At 33.7% G+C, this 20753-nt stretch overlaps 1 protein-coding gene across 11 annotated transcripts; it reads left to right on the top strand.

The window, feature by feature from the left end:
- Positions 1-546: 546 nt before the first annotated feature.
- LOC126694120 (probable amino acid permease 7) lies at positions 547-19715 on the top strand. Of its 11 annotated transcripts, XM_050390192.1 has the most exons (9): positions 13003-13096; positions 14728-14782; positions 16472-16579; positions 16674-16907; positions 17038-17131; positions 17423-17637; positions 18072-18205; positions 18332-18559; positions 19176-19715. In XM_050390192.1, the coding sequence occupies exons 3-9, from the start codon at positions 16510-16512 to the stop codon at positions 19575-19577; spliced, it is 1377 nt and encodes a 458-aa protein (XP_050246149.1). In that variant the 5' UTR covers positions 13003-13096; positions 14728-14782; positions 16472-16509; the 3' UTR covers positions 19578-19715. The 11 variants fall into 11 exon arrangements, with proteins under 11 accessions (XP_050246142.1, XP_050246151.1, XP_050246143.1 ...); XM_050390183.1 differs by lacking the exons at positions 14728-14782; positions 16472-16579; positions 16674-16907; positions 17038-17131 and adding exons at positions 8928-9020; positions 9131-9458; positions 10734-10970; XM_050390187.1 differs by lacking the exon at positions 14728-14782.
- The last annotated feature ends 1038 nt before the right edge of the window (positions 19716-20753 follow it).

The raw sequence follows: 20753 nt of genomic DNA, 5'->3' as shown, positions 1-20753 counted from the left end.
TGAGAGAGTAAGAGCTGAAAATAGGTGGATGATGTGGCACAATAAAAGAGTAGTAACATTAAATTTTACGCTTAAACTTTTAGATATATATAGATTCAAACTGTGGTAGCTAAGCTTTCACTAAACTTCCACCAAAATTTCAAAACTAAATGCATATAAGCAAAGAATAAGACTTTCATTTCTTTGTTGTTTTTTTTAAAAAGATAATTACAACATATTGCTAATTCTGTAGTTAATTTTTTTTTCTTAGACCCTCAAGTATTTTGTACATGGAGAGGTGTTAATTCAAGTATTTTGTACATGGAGAGGTGTTAATTCAACTACAAGATCTTTGACCAATTTCTTATTCCTTTAGTCAATAGAGAAGGTAGCAATTGAAAAACTTGCCAAAGTTAGGAGTATTTTCTTGGTCAATCAAGAAGAAGAGCAATAAGGCCAAGACATGTTACTTTCAATCCTTTCTAGGATTTGATGCATCAATTGTTTTTTTAGTAATGATATGACTTTAAAGCTATTTTTTTTGTTGCTAAATATGACTTTAAAGCTATTGCACCAAGTGTTTCCAGGTTTTTTCATGACATATGTTAAGAACTCTTGACTGGTCTGTCCCTTTGTGATATTGGGAAAGTGTAAAGCAATAGAACTTGACAATTTTCAAGGGAGAGACATGGGTGGTGAGGAAGAAGATCAGGAATCACCTTTACTAGGAAGCGCTTCTCAACCTGATGAACCTGAGGAGCCTCTCAAAAGAACAGGTAATTAGACTTGAAATTAAAATTTTAAATTTTGCAGTTATAGCACATATACTAGTCTTTTCTTCTTATCTTTTCAATAGAGATAATGTCACAAGACAAGGAAAGCTCTTTTACTTACCTCATTTTTTTGGCTATATGTTTCCTTCATCATGTCTATTTTTTAAGAGTTTTCTAAAAAAAAAAAGAAAACTATTTTAAGAGCTTTCATTTCCTTTTTGTCTCCTTTCTCCTTTTTCTCTTTTGGTATATAATTTATTGAGTAGCTAAGTCCAATATGGCTAAGGATGAAAATTGAAAATTTGAAACAATATCTATATCTCTACTGCCGGAGAGGTAGAGCCTAATAATGACTTTGGTGAAAACATAATGGGTGACTGCAGTAATGCCGTATGACCAAATCCTCTGCCTTTTGGGAACAGAGAACCATTTCCCAATAGAGAAATTATCTTATGCATTCATTGGATGCATATAATCTCTCATAGTAAGTAGTGACTTTCACATAAATTGGCCATATCTTGCATGCAACTGCTGCATATTTTTATCTTCAGTTGTCAGAGAAAATAACAATTCAAGTGGGTGCTAGATATTTTCACTTAGATTGCATATGGGAAGTGCAAAAAAAGTCAGTTTTTGTGTTTTTTGAGCTTATTTTGGCAGACCCCATACAAAAAACTTTTCTCTGTTATTTTCTATAATACTTTCAGTAAACAAACAATCAGCAAGCGTACACTTGGGACTGTTAACCCTATTGCATATTACTATGCTCTAAAATGTGATTCAGCAATATGCACTGCACAAAGTTAGATATTTTCACTTTTAGTATGTGGCAGTATTTTGGCAGGAAGGAATATTGGAGGTTGCAATTTGCAAGAGAGTACAAACACCAAAGATGGTCCCAACTCTAACTAAAATACCTTCCACTCTTGACAACTCCCTTTCAATACAATAAAATTATTTATACAAAGCATTATTAAAATTGGAATCTTATATATAATTGAACCAAGCATCATTATCTTGGCCTTCTAATATCCGTTTTAATTTTCAAAATTTAAGTTTCATCCTTCAGCCTCATACCACAGCCTTATTCTATCCACTAATTCTTCCCACTAGTTGAGCTTTTTACAAGTACATTTAGTATATATATATATATATATATATATATATTTTTTTTTTGCTGAATGAATATACTTTAATTAAGTCGTCATGTAGCTAAGCGTCTTATATATGAACCAGCATCTGGTGTTTTTCACAGAGATCTTTAGGCTTCAAATTAACCCTTCCCAAACTATCAAATTATCAACCAAAAAAAAAAAAAGTTTATATGTTACAACCTTTTGGGCTAATATTCCTCTTTATTTTTGTGAAGGGACCATATGGACTTCAATAGCATATATAATAACAGGAGTGATTGGGGCAGGAGTTTTGTCTCTTGCATGGACTGTGGCTCAACTAGGGTGGATCGCAGGTCCATTACTCATGATAGTATTTGCAGGCATCACAATTATTTCTACAAACCTTCTATGTGATTGCTATAGACACCCAGATCCTGAATGTGGCCCTGCTAGAATTCGGTCCTATATGGAAGCTGTCAAGGTGTATTTAGGTGAGAGATTTAATCCCAATTTTCTTATCTTTGTCACGTCTATTCTCAGCCATCAATCAACGATGTATTGTCTTAGCTAAGTGATATTTGTCTTGCAAGTTGAAATTTCTAAAATATGGACCCATTTACCCAGAAAGAAATCAAGAATTGTGTGTGTGTGTTACGCTCCATTTATATTAATCTATAAGTTTTAGTGTGTGATTAAGCTAGCTAATAGTAGGTTTGGGCTTTGATTAGTAAAAATAATAAAAAAATAAATTCTAAATCCCTTTTAGCTTTGTTTTTAAGTTAATCAGTAATACATGACAAAAAACAAAAGTTCATAAATTGTTCATTAGGATGACATTCATGTTAATAATCATCTTAAGGACAAAATTTCCTTTAATCCAGTTGCAATTGAATAACTTTCTATGTTATTTTTAATCACATGACCTATTTAATAGTAATGTAAAGTGACCAAAGCTTTGAGCAGAGTCTTTACTGTTGTCTACTAAAAAAGAAAGAACTAAGTAGTCCACCAGACCTGCAGATATTTCACTAGTCTGCACAAGTGAAAACCCTTATTATTGGGGGTGCCAATACATCTAATAATAAACATTGACCTTATAATGTACATGGAAATGCAGGAGAGAAGAGCCAGAAGGTGAGTGGAGTGCTTGTGCTGGAGGGCTTATGGGGGGGTGCAGCTGCCTATGTCATTACGGCTGCTACCAGCATGAGGTACTCCTCATGAACCATTTTCACTACTTCATACTCTTTATTAAAATGTTAGTTTTTCTTTTTTGGTCACATGCTAGCTAAATCAGTAACATTCTTAAATATTAATAGTCCTTTGGATTAACTCCTCTGTCTACATCTCTTCAAAGAAAATCTTTTATTTTATTGTATTGACATGAAGATATGTGTGTTAGTCTACACTTCAGACTACCATCCTACTAATGAGAAACCATCTCCTATGTCAGCTTCATGGAGTGGGTGCCAAACAAGCTTCTAGGCAGGAGTCACAGACTTGTAAGAGGTCACTCCATAGATGGGGGTACAAGATAATCAGTATAACAAGACACGATAGGTCCAGGGTCTTGGGCCATGGAAACTGGAAACTTTTGTTTCTAGTCTAAATGGGCTTTGCAGTGCCAGTCTCCAGCTGGCTCTGGTCCAATCAAATGCCAAGCCTGGCTAGCCACAAAATTTGACCTTCAAATGAAAAGGAAAAAACCTAAGGGATAAGGTTAATAATAGGGAAAAGGAAAAATTTTCTCTTACACTCATTTACTTTCACTATTTTATGCCAATATATATTTGGTAATATTGTGCAAAGGGTGATAGGACTAAATAAACAGTGCAGCCAGATGACACATGATTATGGGTCCACTCCTTGTCCTTTACTAGTTAGATTTTGAGATTCTTGAAATCAAGTCTAAAGTTTCTCAAGCTGCAAATGATGTGAAAGGTCACGTTAGGTATATTGAAGAAACAAACACAGCAATAAGAGTCAAAAAAAGGGATGAAACATCCCTTTAGAAATGGTATCATGTTGGAATCAGAATCAGCTAAAGAGGCTGTGTATCAAACTGCCTTTTTTTCTCCATCATAGTTTAGGTTCTAAATGAGACTGTATATCTTCATGATGCTGAGAAGCTATCCATGCAAAAGCCTTGTAAGTTTTAAGTCTAACCTTGCAGAATCTCACTGATCATGGCTTCAAAAACGCTTGAATGGCTTTAGGTCCTACTGCAGCCTTCAAATGATTGTCGAATTGGGGAGCAATCACCATGGTGTCAAGTACATGATAGGTTTCTCCTTTAGTAGCCCATCAAGTAGCTGGCAACTCTTGTGTTGTCTTTTACAGCTACTGGAATTATTGGAACACTACAAAAATGATGAAGCTTATACTGCCACGATCAAAATTTAATGTAATCTTAATCACCTGATCAATGATACATAAACGTGCACACATGCATGCACTCACTTGGGACCAATTTAGAGCTTTGTAGAACTGATGGAACATTCTTATGTTAATCATGGTCATATTTGCCATCACATGATGAAGGCCACAGCAAGCTAGTTAGTTTAGATGGAGGAAAAAAGAAACATCAAATGTTAGCTGTCACAAGCATGGTATATTTATTTGCATTTATGTATGTGTGACATAGTGTTTTGTATCCGGGACCTTCATAATGGTGTGTGGCATAGTGTTCTGTGTCTTAGGCCTTTTATATTGGGTATACAGGTATCAAACTTCATGGCCCTCTTTTGAGTTGGATAAACATGGCTATCCAACACTCTTTTGAAGTAGCCAGAGGTTCCTGTGATGATGATGGGCGTCTGAGAAATACTGGTAAAGATTTTTTCTAGGATTAACCACTGGTTCTTCAAAATTTACTTCCAAATTTAATCTTGAATTCAGTGCCTTGTGTGGGCAACTCAATCAGGATCCTTGTGGAGTTGCACAGCTCATATCATTACTGCTGTTATTGGCTCTGGAGTTCTGTCTCTGGCATGGAGTAATGCACTGTTAGGAATGATAGCAGGGCCAGTTTCCTTGATTTGTTTTGCTATTGTCACCTATGTTTCTGCATTCCCCGTTTCCGGTTGTTACAGGTGTCCTGACTCCATAACTTGAAGACAAAACTACTTTTACACAGATGCTATTAGAGTGAATCTTGGTAGTAAAAGCACCAACTTCTTTTCCTTCTTCTTCTTCTTCTTCTTGGTTTTAAAGGTTCTATGTGATATTCGACTTAGGATATACTTTACAAAGATATTTATGTTTTATATGCCCCCTGATTTGGTATAGTGAAAGTTCTGGAAGAACACAACCATGGTTTTGTGGTTTGCTTCAATATTTGAGCTTGTATGGGACTGAGTCTGATTGCTTACGTAATTACTACAGCAACCAGTAGAAATAGAGTATAATAAAAATTTGTGTATTGCGAAATTGTCTATGCACATCTCTCTCTTTTTATCTTCTTCATGTTCTCCTCTTTAACCCTTTGAACGTTCATTCTAGTGTGAGTGTCATCTTCATCAGCTATGTTTATGATCCGCTCTTTTTATTTTCTTTTGCCGTTTCTTATTGAGTTCAAGTTGGCTAAGTTTAATCTTCCTACTTCTTATATTTTTCCTTTCTTTGATATGTTCATAATTCACATATTTTCCTTTCTTTGGCATATTCATGCAGGGCAATTCAGAAATCAAACTGCTATCACAAAGAAGGGCACCAAGCTCCATGTGCATATGGTGATACTTTTTATATGCTGCTCTTTGGACTTGTTCAGATTGTTATGTCACAGATTCCAGATTTCCATAAAATGGAATGGCTTTCGGTTGTTGCTGCAATGATGTCCTTTACCTACTCTTTTATTGGAATAGCACTTGGCTTTGCAAAAGTAATAGGTATGGCAGTGTTTGCCTTCTTTTTGTCAGTCACAGGCCTCCAATTTTACATCAAAAACACACCCTGTGATCTCATAAAGATGTATACAGTAGTATGAAAAGTTGTTTCACTCTCTAAGATGTTGTAGTAATTCTTCAGGTTGCTGAGATAACCTATGAAAAGAATTAATTTTAGAACTTTGAGTTTTATATTTTCTTATCACTCCAAACTTGCAAAAACAAGAGCTTTCACTCAAATGAGGCTAAAGCAACTATCTGGTATCATCAAGAAAAAATTTCCAGAATACGGCAGCTAAATGGAGGGTACTAGAGATGTTTGGTTGACCTAATAGGAAAGTTGGCTGCTTTGTCATTTATATATCAACATTCATGAGTTGTATTTGCAGAAAATGGGAAGATTATGGGAAGCATTACAGGAGTCCCGGCTTCTAATCTTGCCAATAAACTTTGGTTAGTCTTCGAAGCATTTGGGGACATTGCTTTTGCCTATCCGTACTCAATTATTGTTCTTGAGATCCAGGTATGGAGTTCTATCTCATAATAAACCAAATTATAAACAAAAGCATATGAAAATTTAAGTTTGAACTTAACAATATAAATTTAGTAATAAAGAAATAAATAATTGCTCATATAAGTTCAGTATCTTAAATGTTTTGTGAAATTTGTTAAATGAAGGATACTTTGAAGTCCCCTCCCCCAGAAAACCAGACCATGAAGAGGGCCTCAATGGTTGCCATTTTTGTCACAACCTGTTTCTACCTCTGCTGTGGATGCTTTGGATATGCAGCCTTTGGAAATGATACACCAGGAAACATATTGACAGGATTTGGTTTCTATGAACCTTATTGGCTCATTGATTTTGCTAATGCCTGCGTTGTTCTTCATTTGGTAGGAGGATATCAGGTACTAACAATCAATATACAATTTCAAAATAATAAAGCTATAACTTACTTTTTCGTTGACCTTCTCAAAATTTTTGTTTATGCCCAAATGTTCGTGGCACATTCACTGGCAAAAAGTCTAGTGGCTTAGGCAAGAAGCATTGCTTAAAAAGAAAAGTTTCTTGAACAGGACTCAAATCCTACGTAACATTTTTCTGTCATGCATAAGTAACCCAACTTTTCAAAATTATATTGCAAAATATATCAAGATATGCTTTGATTTCAAACATATTTTTTTCTTTTCCCTATTTCCTAGTCAAATCCTTTTTTGTAGTACTTGTAATAACTCATTGTCTTTGATTCTATACTGTTGGCAGTGCCGAATGTTAATTACCTCTCTGCATCCTTGGCTTGCTTGTAGTTACATTCTTTCACATATTTTCTCTCTCAGATTTATAGTCAGCCAGTATTTGCATTTTGTGAAAGATGGTTTACCAAGAAATTCCCAAACAGTGGCTTTGTAAATAACTTCTATACCATCAAACTCCCATTGTTGCCGGGTTTTCAGTGGAATCTTCTCAGACTATGTTTCCGAACTGCATACGTTGTATCATCCACTGGAATTGCAATGCTCTTCCCTTACTTCAATTCAGTCTTGGGACTGTTAGGGGCCTTGAACTTTTGGCCTTTGACTGTATATTTCCCTGTGGAGATGTACTTTGTACAAAAGAAAGTAGGAGCTTGGACAAAAAAATGGATTGCACTTCAGACATTTAGCTTTGTCTGCTTTCTTGTGACAGTTGTCGGTTTTATTGGATCACTTGAAGCTATTATAAGCGCCAAACTCAGCTGAGTAATTACTGTAATTCTATAACGAATAGGGAAAATAAATATTATCTTATTCTTTTCATGATCTTAATTACAATCCAAGCTTTCAGGATGCTATGATTACAGATAAAACTGCAATTCTCAGTTTCTTCCCTGAGCAATCCACAACCACAATACTACTTTGGAAGTGGGCTTTTAACCACAAATCAATTGTGATTACATTGAGTTGCATTAAGATTTCTAGTATATTTTGTTAATTCAAAATTTTCAAAATTGAAAAAAACCATTTTGTTTTCCACAAAGTTCACAAAATCAAAACCATTAATATCACCCCCCGTGCATCAGCCTAGATAAATGCAAATAAATTTACAAAATCACATTGAATTATGCCCTTGAGCATCGCACTTGGACTCTCACAAACCCTCCACCGGACAAGAAACTCATTGGTTGCAAATGGGTTTAAAAATTCAAGTACAACCCTGATGGTTTTGTGGAGCGATACAAAGCATGGTTGGTGGCCAAAGGTTACTGTGAGATAATGCTACTAACACCTAGCAAATATTTAGATCCCAATAGTATATATTACAGCTTATTCACAACAAATCCTTACTGACAATTAAAGTCCAATATACGTAATTAACCGATTTCACAGTCCATGTTTTGCAATGAACAAAATATTAAGCTTTGACTGGGCTCAAGTACACTAACTAAACTACATGTAATCCCCTAGAAAATACATCAAAATATTAAGAATCATATGCAAATTTGGCATGGAATAAATCCAACACAAATACACGGAAAAATACAACTTAACAATTACAATTAGGGTGAAGGGAAATACGGTTTGGTAACATACCCTGGTCTTGTGCATGCCTTTGGAATTCATGTTGACCCCGAGAGTCTAGGACATGAATGTTGGGTACATGACAGAGTGATTTTGGAGGGGTTGAGCGTAGCTTTGAGTTTATCATAATTCATGAGTGATTTGAAGACACTCAATCTAATGTGATCAGATAGGTGTAGGGAAAACCAACTCGTTTTTTTAGGGTTCAACTAGCCACATAGTCAGGCTATTGTGTCCTAGAGGGACAAGTCAAATAGAAATTTTGCTGAATTGATTTGTGGAATTGCCAACTGCAGAGAGTTTGAATTTCCTTGAAGAAAGTGAGATTTTCATACTTCAGTCTAACTAGTTTAATTCATTCTAATTTTTTTCCCTACCTATAATTTATTTCATTACAATTTTATTCTAATTTTAATTATCTTTTTAATTTTAATTATATTTTAGTGTATTATCACGAACACAGTTGATTAAACATTGACAATGATTTAAAAGCCCTTTTCACTAAAAAAGAAAACAGATTGTAAAAAAAATAAAAACGTACGTTTGATTAGAAATTGACAGTAATTTGGAAGAAAGTCATTTAAAAAGGTGTTAGAAAAGAACTATTTCAAAATTGATATAAATCGATTCTCAAAACAAAAAAAAAAAGATTTCAATCCCATGTGATGAAGTCCAACCTTTGGCATTCAATATTCCCAATAGTACGTGCGCAGGTAGCTTTCATTTAATTTCCACCAAACTTTCAAAACTAAATGTGTATAAGCAAAGCATATAAGACTTTCATGTCTTTGTTTCTTTAATCGTTTCTTTGTACTTTCTATAGTTAGGAGTGGCAGATCCAAGAAATATGTGCTTGATAAATCAAAAGAAGTGAAGCTATCCAAGGGGCCAAGACGTGTAACTTTCAATCCTTTCTGGGATTTGATGGATCCTGTTGTTTTTCAACTAATTGTATGAAAGCTGTAGCACTAAATGATCCCACCTTTTTCAAGACTGGTGTATGCCTTGTGATATTGGAAAAGTATAAGACAAATAGAACTTGATAAATTTTCGAGGGAGAGATATGGGTAGTGAGGAAGAAGATCAGCAATCACCTTTACTAACAAGCTCTTCTCAACCTGATGAAATTGAGGAGCCTCTCAAAAGAACAGGTAATTGGACTTGCAAATTGCATATAATATGGTTTCACTTCTTATCTTTTTGGTAGAGAGTTTTACAAGATAAGGAATATCGTCTTTACTTTCCACACATTTGGTTTTGGCTTTATGTTTCCTTGATCATATATATCCTAAGAGCTTTCATTTTCTTTGGATGTCTTTTTTTCTCCTTTTTCTCTTTTGGTATATAATTATTGTGTAGCTAAGTCTAATATGGGCAATGATGGAAGTTGAAAACTTGAAATCATATCTTTGAGTGCAGTGCCATATGACCAAATCTTCTGCTATTAGTAGCAGAGGACCATTTTTCAATTGAGAAGTTATCCTTATTATGGAGGAGAAATAGTTATGCATGTCTCATAGTAAGTGGTGACTTGCACATAAATAGACCATGTCCTGCATGTAATGGATGCACAAGATATGTATTCCATCTCCAAAAGTTGAAGGCATATCTCTATCTTCAATTGCTGGAGAAAATATCAATTCAAGTGGATGCTGGATATTTTTTTCTGTATTTGTACTTTCAGCTATACTTCGTTTGTAAATCCTATTGCCTATTATAATTCTCTCCTAACTGTCATTCAGCAATATACACTGTACAAAATTTTGGTAGGTAGGAATATTGGAGGTCAATATTTGTGAAGAGATACTCAAAACACCAAAAATGGTCCCAAATTTAATTTTGATACCTTCCACTCTTGAGTCCTGACTCTTGACAGCTCCTTTTTAATATAGTACAATTATTTATACAAAGCATGTGATTGAAATTGGAATCTTATATTGAATTGAACCGAGCATGAATTTCTTGGCACTCTAATATCCATAATATATAAATTTCAAAAGTTAGGTTTCAACTTTCAATTTCATGCCTCATCCTCCCCACTAGGTGAACTTTTTTCAATTACACTTGGAATATACTTTTTTTTTTTTATTTTTTTTTATTTTATTTATTTTAATTTAGTTTTGAGAATCAATTAGAATATACTTTGCCCCTGGGGGTGTGGTGTGTTGGTAGGAGTCCCGGATTAGGTCACACTTGCGGGTTCAGGAGTTGCCTAGTTCGAGTCGTGCACTTCGCAAAAATGTTGTGCCATGACGTGGATAGCCCTGACACACCCACGCCATGAGTTCTATGGGTTCAAGTGGACTGTGTCAATGATCACACAAGTGAGGCCCTTTTTTGTTCATAAAAAAAAAATTAGAATATACTTTAATTAAGCTTTCATGTAACTACATTCTGGACTAATATTAATATTTATTCTTGTGAAGGAACCTTGTGGACTTCAATAGCATATATAATAACAGGAGTGATTGGGGCAGGAGTTTTGTCTCTTGCATGGAGTGTGGCTCAGCTTGGGTGGATTGCAGGTCCATTGCTCATGATAGCCTTTGCAGGCATCACCATTGTTTCCACAAACCTTCTATGTGATTGCTATAGATACCCAGATCCTGAATGTGGCCCAGCTAGAAATAGGTCCTTTATGGAGGCTGTCAAGTATTATTTAGGTGAGAGATTTCAATCCAACTTTTCTAACCTATATCTGTGTCACATGATTCACATCTCAACAGTCAATCAATAATGCACTGTCTTAGACTCGTAGCTAGTTATATTTGTCTTACAAGTTGAAATTTCTAAACTGTGGACCACCACTTAGCCAAAAAAATAATCAAGAATTGCGGTTTGTTACGCTATTTATATTGCATTTATTAATCTATAATTTTCAGTGTGTGATTAAGTTAGGTGAGAGCAGGTTAAGGCTCTGATTAGAAAAATATTTTATAGATCTCTTTCATTTCTGTTTTCTCTTTGATCTGTCTCATCTGTCAGTTTTGTTTTAAGGTGAATAAACATTCAAGACAGAAATAAATATACAGTACATTTGAATGAATTTCACCTTAACATTTTCTAACGTTGATCAGTGTCAAAAGCTAGGAATTATTAGCATCACATTCAGGGGCAGCCCAACATAATTTGGGGCCTAAAGACGAAAAATTTATGCGGGACCTTTAATATGTAAATATTAATTAAATAAAAATTATTTAATACTAATTAAATTAAGGTTAATTTGATACATTAAAAACATAAATAATACCAATTAGACTAATGTTAATTTCATATAGAGAATTGAATATCATAGTTGAATTATAAATATTAATAAAAAGAAATAAAAATATATTGCGATTGAAAAAGATACTTTATTTTGGATATAAGACTATGCATAGTTAAATAAAGTTGTAATCTAATGTTTAATTTTATATTTTAATTTTAAGAGAGAGAGGGATATATATATATATATATTATTTGGTGTATGGTTTCGTAGGATATTAGTTTACAAAAATCAAAGTCTCAAATTATTAGGGGAGATTAATCTATAATTGATGATTTAACACATTTGCAATATATTTTTGAAATATTTTAGGGTTTCAATTGAGTTAAGGCTGTCTCGTACTTTGAGAGTCTTAATAGAAATGAAAAAGAAAAAGAAAAATGCGGTAATTAAAAGTACTATAAAATGTTCAAAATATAATGTGATATTGTATCTCATTGATGAACTTCATCAATTTAATTAATGAATGTTTATATTACATTTTTTGTGATTAATAATATGATAATTTGTAAACTACTGGTAAAATTTGTACATCACTAATAAAAAAAATGTACAACCTTTAAAAAATATATATAATTTTATAAAAATTTGGGTTTTTAACTATAAAAAATGGGGTCCTTTTTTTCAAGAAATTTTTTTTTTAGTGGGGCCTTAGGCCTAGGCCTAACTTGCCTAGGCCTTGAGCCGGCCCTGATCACATTATAACAATCATCACGTGGACAAAACAAGTTATTATGATTTTTTTAATGAATAGACCCTATTAATTACAGAATAAAACCAAAAGAAGCAATATTAAAGTGGCAAAAACTCTGACCAGAGCCCTTAGTTTTGGTTTGCTAAAAAAGAAATAATAACTTTCTTTTGGGTTGTGTTAGCAATATTAAAGTAGCAAAAACTCTGACCAGAGCCGTTAGTTTTGGTTTGCTAAGAAAGAAAGAATAACTTTCGTTTGAGTCGTGTTAAGGTGCCCTTTAACAACACACTTTTGGGTAATTTTCTGGTAACTTTTTTAGCTTTTGCCAGTTTTTCAGTATTTGGAAATTTTTTTCTATCTCTTTTGGTAATTTTTTTGACAACTTTTTTCTCTTTTTTAAGTGAAACACAAAAAAAGAAACGTTAACAAGTACCGCATTGTTAACATTTCCCCTTTCTTTTACTTCACCAAACCTACATATATAGACTCCACTAGTCAGCACATTGACTCACCGCACGGTGTTTACGTTAACAAGTTATTATGATTTTTTTAATGAATAGACCCTATTAATTACAGAATAAGACCAAAAGAAGCCATATTAAAGTGGCAAAAACTCTGACCAGAGCCCTTAGTTTTGATTTGCTAAAAAAGAAAGAATAACTTTCTTTTACTTCACCAAACCTACATATATAGACTCCACTAGTCAGCATATTGACTCAATAATGTATAATTATAGGAGAGAAGAGCCATAAGGTGTGTGGAGTGATTGTGCAGGAGAGCTTATGTGGGACTGCAATTGCCTATATCATCACCTCTGCTAGCAGCATCAAGTATTCTTCATGAACCACTCTCTTTCTATTCTGCATTGAAATATAGGTTTTTTTTTTCTTCCTCAATTTTTCTTTTTTGCTTGTTTTGTTTGTCATATGCTATATTACCAATTAATCTGTTGAATATCCATAGTCAACCTCAAAATTTTGAGATTAAGCTCTGTTGTTTGTTGTTGTCATTGTCCTTTGAGAATGAGAATTTTCTAGAGTTTAGAGTTTGAAAATGATTATACTTACAGAGGATTATATAGAGTACTGTAGTGTTCTCACGTTAACTTTACTATAGAGTTTTTAAAACTTTGGCTATTTATGGGTGACTTAAATTTTATCATGCCATTGGTATTAAATTTATTATTATTATTCCTATTTTAATATCTATTTATGTTATTGATGATGTAATAAACCTGTAAAACACTAAAACTAAATGATATATGTAAAACACAAAAACTAGATTGTATTTTCTTATTATCTCTAAAAAAAAAATTGTATTTTCTTATTATATCTCCGCATTTTTTAAATTTTAACCACATATACATTTTCCTTTATCTAAAAAAAAAAGACCTCATAATGAAATTTAAGCAAAGGGATAAAGGGGCAACAACCCTTTTGATTGACGACAAGAAGACATATATATACACATACATATGAACGTGATTATAGTAACTCTTCTACTCACTCCTCTCTATAAAGACACCCTTTTATTTTGTCGCATTGACATGAGGATATATGTTAGTCCACAAACATAGGAAAAAGTATCTGATATGAACAGCCTTATATTTAGTGCTTATTAAGATAGCTATAGGGCCTATAAAAAAAAAAAAGATAGCTCTAGGGACTTGGGCTATGGAAACTGGAAACTCTTGTTTCTAGTCCCACACTGTAATTTATTGGGCCTTTGCAGTGTCAGTTTCCAGCTGGATTTGGCCTAATCAAATGCCAAGCCACAAAATTGGACCTTTCAAATGAAAAAGACAAAACATAAAAGATGAGGTTAGTATTCCCAAAGCAAAATTAATAATGTCGGGTCAATTAAGAATTACATTTGGATGGAATCTTGTGCATGGGACCTTGGAATTTTTGTCAACATACTTGCTTTCACCTCCCTTGGTGTGAGTGAGAAGGCAGCAGAGCAATAATGTCAAAGAAAAGTACAAGGTTGAGTAGCAAATGAAAATTGAAAATTTTAACTAGGCTTGTACATTTTTATTTTTTATTTTTTATGAAAGCATTCTATTTAAGGCTAAATCTTGTTATATACACCTTATTTCAGTTAAAATTGTGTAATGGTAAAAAATTACTCAAATTGTGTTTTTAAAAAATAATTCAGCTATCGTGGTATTATGTGTCTCGTACACACAGTGTGTAACTATCACCACTTTGTATTTAAATCGGTACCGACTTCTAAACCAACGATTAAAGTAAGAAATGCTTTCTCTTAGCGAAAGAGGGAATTGCTTTTTTAAAAAGATTATGATATGGTTGCAATAAAGAGACACTAGCAACATAACCTTTTTCACGACTTACTCATGTGTCAAATTCTGAATAATATAATATCACTTTGATATATAGTCTTACCAATAACAACACTTTTATTGTGATATCAATTGCTGCATGTTTATGTGTAATAATAGGACACTTGGAATCAGTATTACAGTGGAGATGCTATTACAGTGGGAAGTAAAAATGGTATGGCCTCCAAAGTTAGATGCTTTTGTTGTCAATAAATAAGATAATAAGAGGCACTTGTGGTGTATATGTAAACAAGCAGATACCTGTTCCATGTCTGCAAGTACAAGGGGGTGTCATATTGCTTGAACTTATTAGTTTCGGTAATTTCGCAACTTGCACTTTCTTTGTGGCTTAGTAAAACCAGAAGATGCAAAGGATGCATGGTTCTTGTTGTATTAGGACACTGGACACCCAGTTCATTCTGGGTAATTGAAGTGAAAAAGCTGACTCATGTTAAAGTTTTCAGCTCAGAAGCATTACCCGTCGGTAGTATTGTGCAAAGGATGATAGGACTATAAAAAGGCTGCAGCTGACACATGACTGTGGGTCTCCCCTGTTCCTTTCACCTTTTTCTAGTAAGATTTTGAGATTCTTGAAAGCAAGTCCAAAGTTTCTCAACTTGCAAATGATGTGAAAGGTCATCTTAGTTGTATTGAGAAAACAAACATAGCAACAAGAGTAAAAAAACAGGATGAAACATCCTTTGAGAAATGGTCTCATGTTTGAATCAGTATCAGTTAAAGAGGCTGAGGCTGTGTATCAAACTTTCTATGAGAAAAGGGATACGACCTGTTTTTTTCTGGACATTAGCTATTGGAGTATTGTCCATTGCAAAGGGAAAAAAATTATGCTTGATTTCAATCTCTTACTTTGTTGAGTAACGCTCAGGACACAACTTTGTGCCACAACTTGCCACGTGGTGAGTTGTGGCACAAAGTTGTGTCCTGAGCATTACTCTACTTTGTTAGATTAGAAGAATATCCGCTCACCCACTTATTGCTACTATTTGATTCTAAATAAAGTGGGGAGAAAGTAATAAAGAGGGAAGGTGAAAATTCCATGATGAACATGACAGTCAATTTCTCCAATATTGTTTATGTTCTAAATGATACAATATATCCTCATGATGCTGAGAAATATCCTTGCAAAAGCCTTGTAAGTTGTAAGCTGTAAGCCTTGTAAGTTGTAACCTTACATATTGTTTAGGCTTTTGTAAGTTGTAAGTCTAACCTTGCAGAATCTCACTGATGATGGCTTCAAAAACGCTTGAATGGCTTTAGGTCCTGTTGCTAAATTCAAACGATTGTCAAATTGGGAAGCAATCAAAATAGTGTCAAGTACATAATAGGTTTCTCCTTTTACTAATCCATCTGGTAGGGAAAAAAAAAAAAAACAAAAATCCATCAAGTAGCTTCCTAGAATTATTGGAACACTAAATAAATGATGAAGCTTATATGGCCATGTACAAATTCGCATGTAATATAAATCACCTGATCAATGATTTGATATATACATGCGAACACATGCATGCGCTAACTTAGGACCTATTTAAAGCTTCTGTAAGAGTGAAGAAGTGATGATCATAGCTTCATAGAACTGATGGAACATTCTTATGTTATAGAAACCTTCATTAAGAGTCACTCATGGTCATTATATTTGTCCATCACATAATGGAGGCCACGGCTAGCTAGTTATTTTAGAGGGAGAATAATTAGCAACATAAAATTTTAGCTGTCACAAGCATGGTATTTGTTTATGCATTGATGTATGTGTGACATAGTGTTTTGTGTCCGGAGACTTTTATATTGGTCTGTGGCATAGTGTTCTGTGTCTTAGCCTCCTAGGCCCTTTATATTGGGTATACAGGTATCAAACTTCTTGGCCTTCTTTTGAGTTGAATAAACATGGCTGTCCAACACTCTTTTGAAGTAGCTAATGGTTCCTATGATGACGATGGACATCCGAGAAGAACTGGTAAAGATTTCTTTCTAGGACCATCCATTAGTTCTTTTAAATTTACTTTCAATTCAGTCTTGAATTCAGTGCCTTTTGTGGCCTACACAATCAGGAACCTTGTGGAGTTGCGTAGCTCATATCATTACTGCTGTTATTGGCTCTGGAGTATTGTCTCTGGCATGGAGTACTTCACAGTTAGGATGGATAGCAGGGCCAGTTACCTTGCTTTGTTTTGCAATCGTCACCTATGTTTCTGTATACCTCATTTCCGATTGTTACAGGTGTCCTGACTCCGTAACCGGGACACGAAACTACTGTTACATGGATGCTGTTAGAGTGAATCTTGGTAGTAAAAGCACCAACTCCTTTTTCCTTCTTCTTCCTTTTAAGGTTCTATATAATCTTTGACTTAGGACATGCTTTACAAAGATTGTTATCTTTTATATGCACCCTGACTTGATTTAGTGGAAGTTCAGGAAGAAAACACACGTGGTTTTGTGGTTTGCTTCAATATTTGAGCTTGTATGGGACCTGTATTGCTTATGTATTTACTACCGCTTCCAGTATGAGGTACTTCCACTGTGAATAGTGAATAATATAATTTTTTGAATTAGGAAATTGTCTCTGCACGTTTCTCTCTAGTTATCTTTTTCTTCTTGTGGTTTTTTATTTTATTTTATTTTTAGTAATAAATTTCAAATAATGCTCCTTTGAATGTTCATTTTATAATGATTGTCTTTTTCCTAGTCTATATATATAATCCACTCTTTTTATTCTCTCTCCCATTCTACTTTATTTCAAGTTTGCTAAATATTTTGTTCCTAATTCTTATAATTTTCTTTCTTTGATATATTAATGCAGGGCAATTCAAAGATCAAACTGTTATCACAAAGAAGGTCACCAAGCTGCATGTGATTATGGGGATACTTTTTATATGCTGCTCTTTGGACTCGTTCAGATCGTTGTGTCACAGATTCCAGATTTCCATAACATGGAATGGCTTTCAGTTGTTGCTGCACTGATGTCCTTTACATACTCTTTTATAGGATTCTCACTTGGCGTTGCAAAAGTCATAGGTATGGATGTGTATTTGCCTTCTTTTTTTCAATTACAGGCCTCCAACTTTACAATAAAAACACAAACCCTTTGATCAATTAAAAGCTATGTACAGCAGAAAGAAAAGTAGTTTCATTCGCTAAAATTCTGTAGTACTCCATCACCATCAGGTTGCTGAGATAACCTACGAAAAAGATAAAAATCAGAACTTTGAATTTTATATTTTCTTGTCACTCCAAACTTGCCAAAAGAATAACTTCTGCTCAAATGAGCTTAATGCAACTATCTGGTTTCATCAGGGAAAAAATTTCAGAATGTAGCATGTAAAGGGAGAGTAATAGAAATGTTTGGTTTATCTAGTACAAAAGCTGGCTGCTTTGACACACACACACACACACACACACACATATATATATATATATATATATTAACATTCATGTCTTTTTAATTGTAGAAAATGGGAAGATTATGGGGAGCATTACAGGAGTCCCAGCTTCTAGTCTTGCTAATAAATTATGGTTAGTCTTCCAAGCACTTGGGGACATTGCTTTTGCCTATCCATACTCAATTATTGTTCTTGAGATCCAGGTATGGATTACTGTCTCTTAATAAACCAAATAATAAGCAAAAGCATAAGAAAATTTAATTATATCTTTAGTAATTACTCAAATAATTTTAGTATCTGAAATGAATTCCGAAATTTGTTATATGCAGGACACTTTGAAGTCTCCTCCTCCAGAAAACAAGACCATGAAGAGGGCCTCAAAGGTTGCCATCTTTGTCACAACCTTTTTCTATCTCTGCTGTGGATGCTTTGGATATGCAGCCTTTGGAAATGATACACCAGGAAATCTATTGACAGGATTTGGTTTCTATGAACCTTATTGGCTCATTGATTTTGCCAATGCTTGCATTGTTCTTCATTTGGTAGGAGGATATCAGGTACTACCAATTAATATAGAATTTAAAAATAGTAAAGCCATAACTTACTTTCTCATTGACCTTGTAAATATTTTGTTTATGCCCAAATGTTCTAGACACTTTTACTGGCAAAAGGTAATGTTGGCTTATGCAACAAATATTTTTTTTAAAAGAAAGCTTTTTAAGCAACAAGCATTTTCCTGGACTGGCAAAAGGTATCATGGCCTATGCAGCAATTTTAAAAAAAAAAAAAAAATTAAAATCTATTTTTTTTTTTTTTTAAAGAGAGGTTTCTTGAACAAGACTGAAATCCTATCATATGTGACATTTTCCTTGACATGCATAAGTAATGTATCCCAACTTTTCAAAATTATTCAGGAAAATATATCAGGATATGCTTCTTTGTTCAAACAAATGTTTTCCTTTACCTTCTATCCTAGTCAAAATCGCACTTTTTAAAGAAATAAATACCATTGATAACCCATTGTTTTTAGCCACCAATATCTATATATATATATATATATATATGATAACCCATTGTCTTTGATTCCATATTGTAGGCAGTACTGAATTTTAGTTACTTCTTTGCTAACTTGGCTTTGTAGTTACATTATTTTTCCCATATTTTATCTCTCAGATTTTTAGTCAGCCAATATTTGCATTTGCTGAAGGATGGTTTGCCAAGAAATTCCCAAACAGTGGCTTTGTAATTAATTTCTACACCTTCAAACTCCCACTGTTGCCTGGTTTTCAGTTGAATCTTCTCAGGCTATGTTTCCGAACTGCATACGTTATATCGACCACAGGAATTGCAATGCTCTTCCCGTACTTCAATTCAGTCTTGGGACTGTTAGGGGCCTTGAATTTTTGGCCTCTGACTGTATACTTCCCTGTGGAAATGTACTTTGTACAAAAGAAAATAGGGGCTTGGACTAGAAAATGGATTGTACTTAGGACATTCAGCTTTGTTTGCTTTCTTGTGACAGTTGTAGGTTTTATTGGGTCACTTGAAGGACTTATAAGTGCCAAACTGAGCTGAGGCATTACTGTATTTTTTTTTTTTTTTTTTTAAAGAAGAAGCATTACTGTAATTCTAAATGAATGGGGAAAAGAAATAATGTCCTCTACTTTTCATGACCATAAATATAATCCAAAGTTTCAGGTTGCTATGATTTCACTTTAAGCAGTAATGCCTTCAGACTGCAATTCTCAGCTTGTTCCCCTGAGCAATGCACAACCACATGCAATAGTACTTTGGAAGTTGGCATGCCTAAACACCTAGTTGTTGTGGATTTTAGCCACAAATCTATGTACAAATTTATAACATCTTCATAATTGCTTCACATATAAACGGTGCTAAATTCCAAAAGAGCATGAAAAGTGAAAATTCACATTTCTACAAAGAAATGAGGAAAAAACTCCTCTTGGAATGAGGTAAGAGTTAAGACTGACACTACGATCTCCCTTACATCTAATAAAGCATCCAATATCAATGTAGAACAGCTTCACATATTTTAATGTGATCTGCACAAAGAAAGCCATCGCTAGTCCATTCTCAACTCTAGCTCCGGATCCGCAATTAATGTTCTTCGATTGCAATCTACAAAGTCTTCACATCTTTATCAATATTCTATATGTATTTAAAAGTTGAGACATAACATTTAATGTTGCTATGCTCTTGTTGAGTCACCTTAGCAGTCACATTATATATATATATATATAATCATTTAATCGTTTATGATATTTGATTTTTCTATTTTTTTATATAAAAGAATTAAATATAATTCATGGACAAATCTGTTGATGCATTCCATTACTATTCAATTGTCTTGAATGCAATATTTTTTGTTCCAAAGTACAAATGTTACTATTTGTTGGATACAAGTACATGACTATCTAGCTACCTAAATTGATTTCAACTTTTCGTTTTATTCTTTCTAATTTCAAGTAATTGTTAAAATTGAATAATTCATTATCTTTTTAGTTGATACAATTAAAATTTCAAGTATCCAAACCAAATTTTAGCACCCAAATCTCCAGCTTAGAGTTGCATTCAATGTCTCTTTGTTTATCTATCATTATAGTGTTTTCTCTTCCAAAATTTCTGTTTTTCACAAACTTATCTCTCTCTCTCAGTCACACATTGGTTATTTATTTATGTTTTAGAGCATCCACAGCAGATGTGGCAAAAAAAATGCCATTTTATCACATTAAA

The sequence above is a fragment of the Quercus robur genome, chromosome 8 (assembly GCF_932294415.1).
Source record: "Quercus robur chromosome 8, dhQueRobu3.1, whole genome shotgun sequence".
Lineage (NCBI taxonomy): Eukaryota > Viridiplantae > Streptophyta > Magnoliopsida > Fagales > Fagaceae > Quercus > Quercus robur.
The sequence above is the reverse complement of the archived record's forward strand: the minus strand, read 5'-3'. Positions and strand labels throughout refer to the sequence as shown.

Bases quoted from the DNA above. Each gene is read 5' to 3' on its own strand.
- LOC126694120 (XM_050390186.1), top strand. From the start codon at position 668: ATGGGTGGTGAGGAAGAAGATCAGGAATCACCTTTACTAGGAAGCGCT. The intron at 756-2,121 runs GTAATTAGACTT...ATTTTTGTGAAG, and splicing joins GGAGCCTCTCAAAAGAACAG to GGACCATATGGACTTCAATA. The intron at 5,755-6,140 runs GTATGGCAGTGT...TTGTATTTGCAG, and splicing joins TGGCTTTGCAAAAGTAATAG to AAAATGGGAAGATTATGGGA.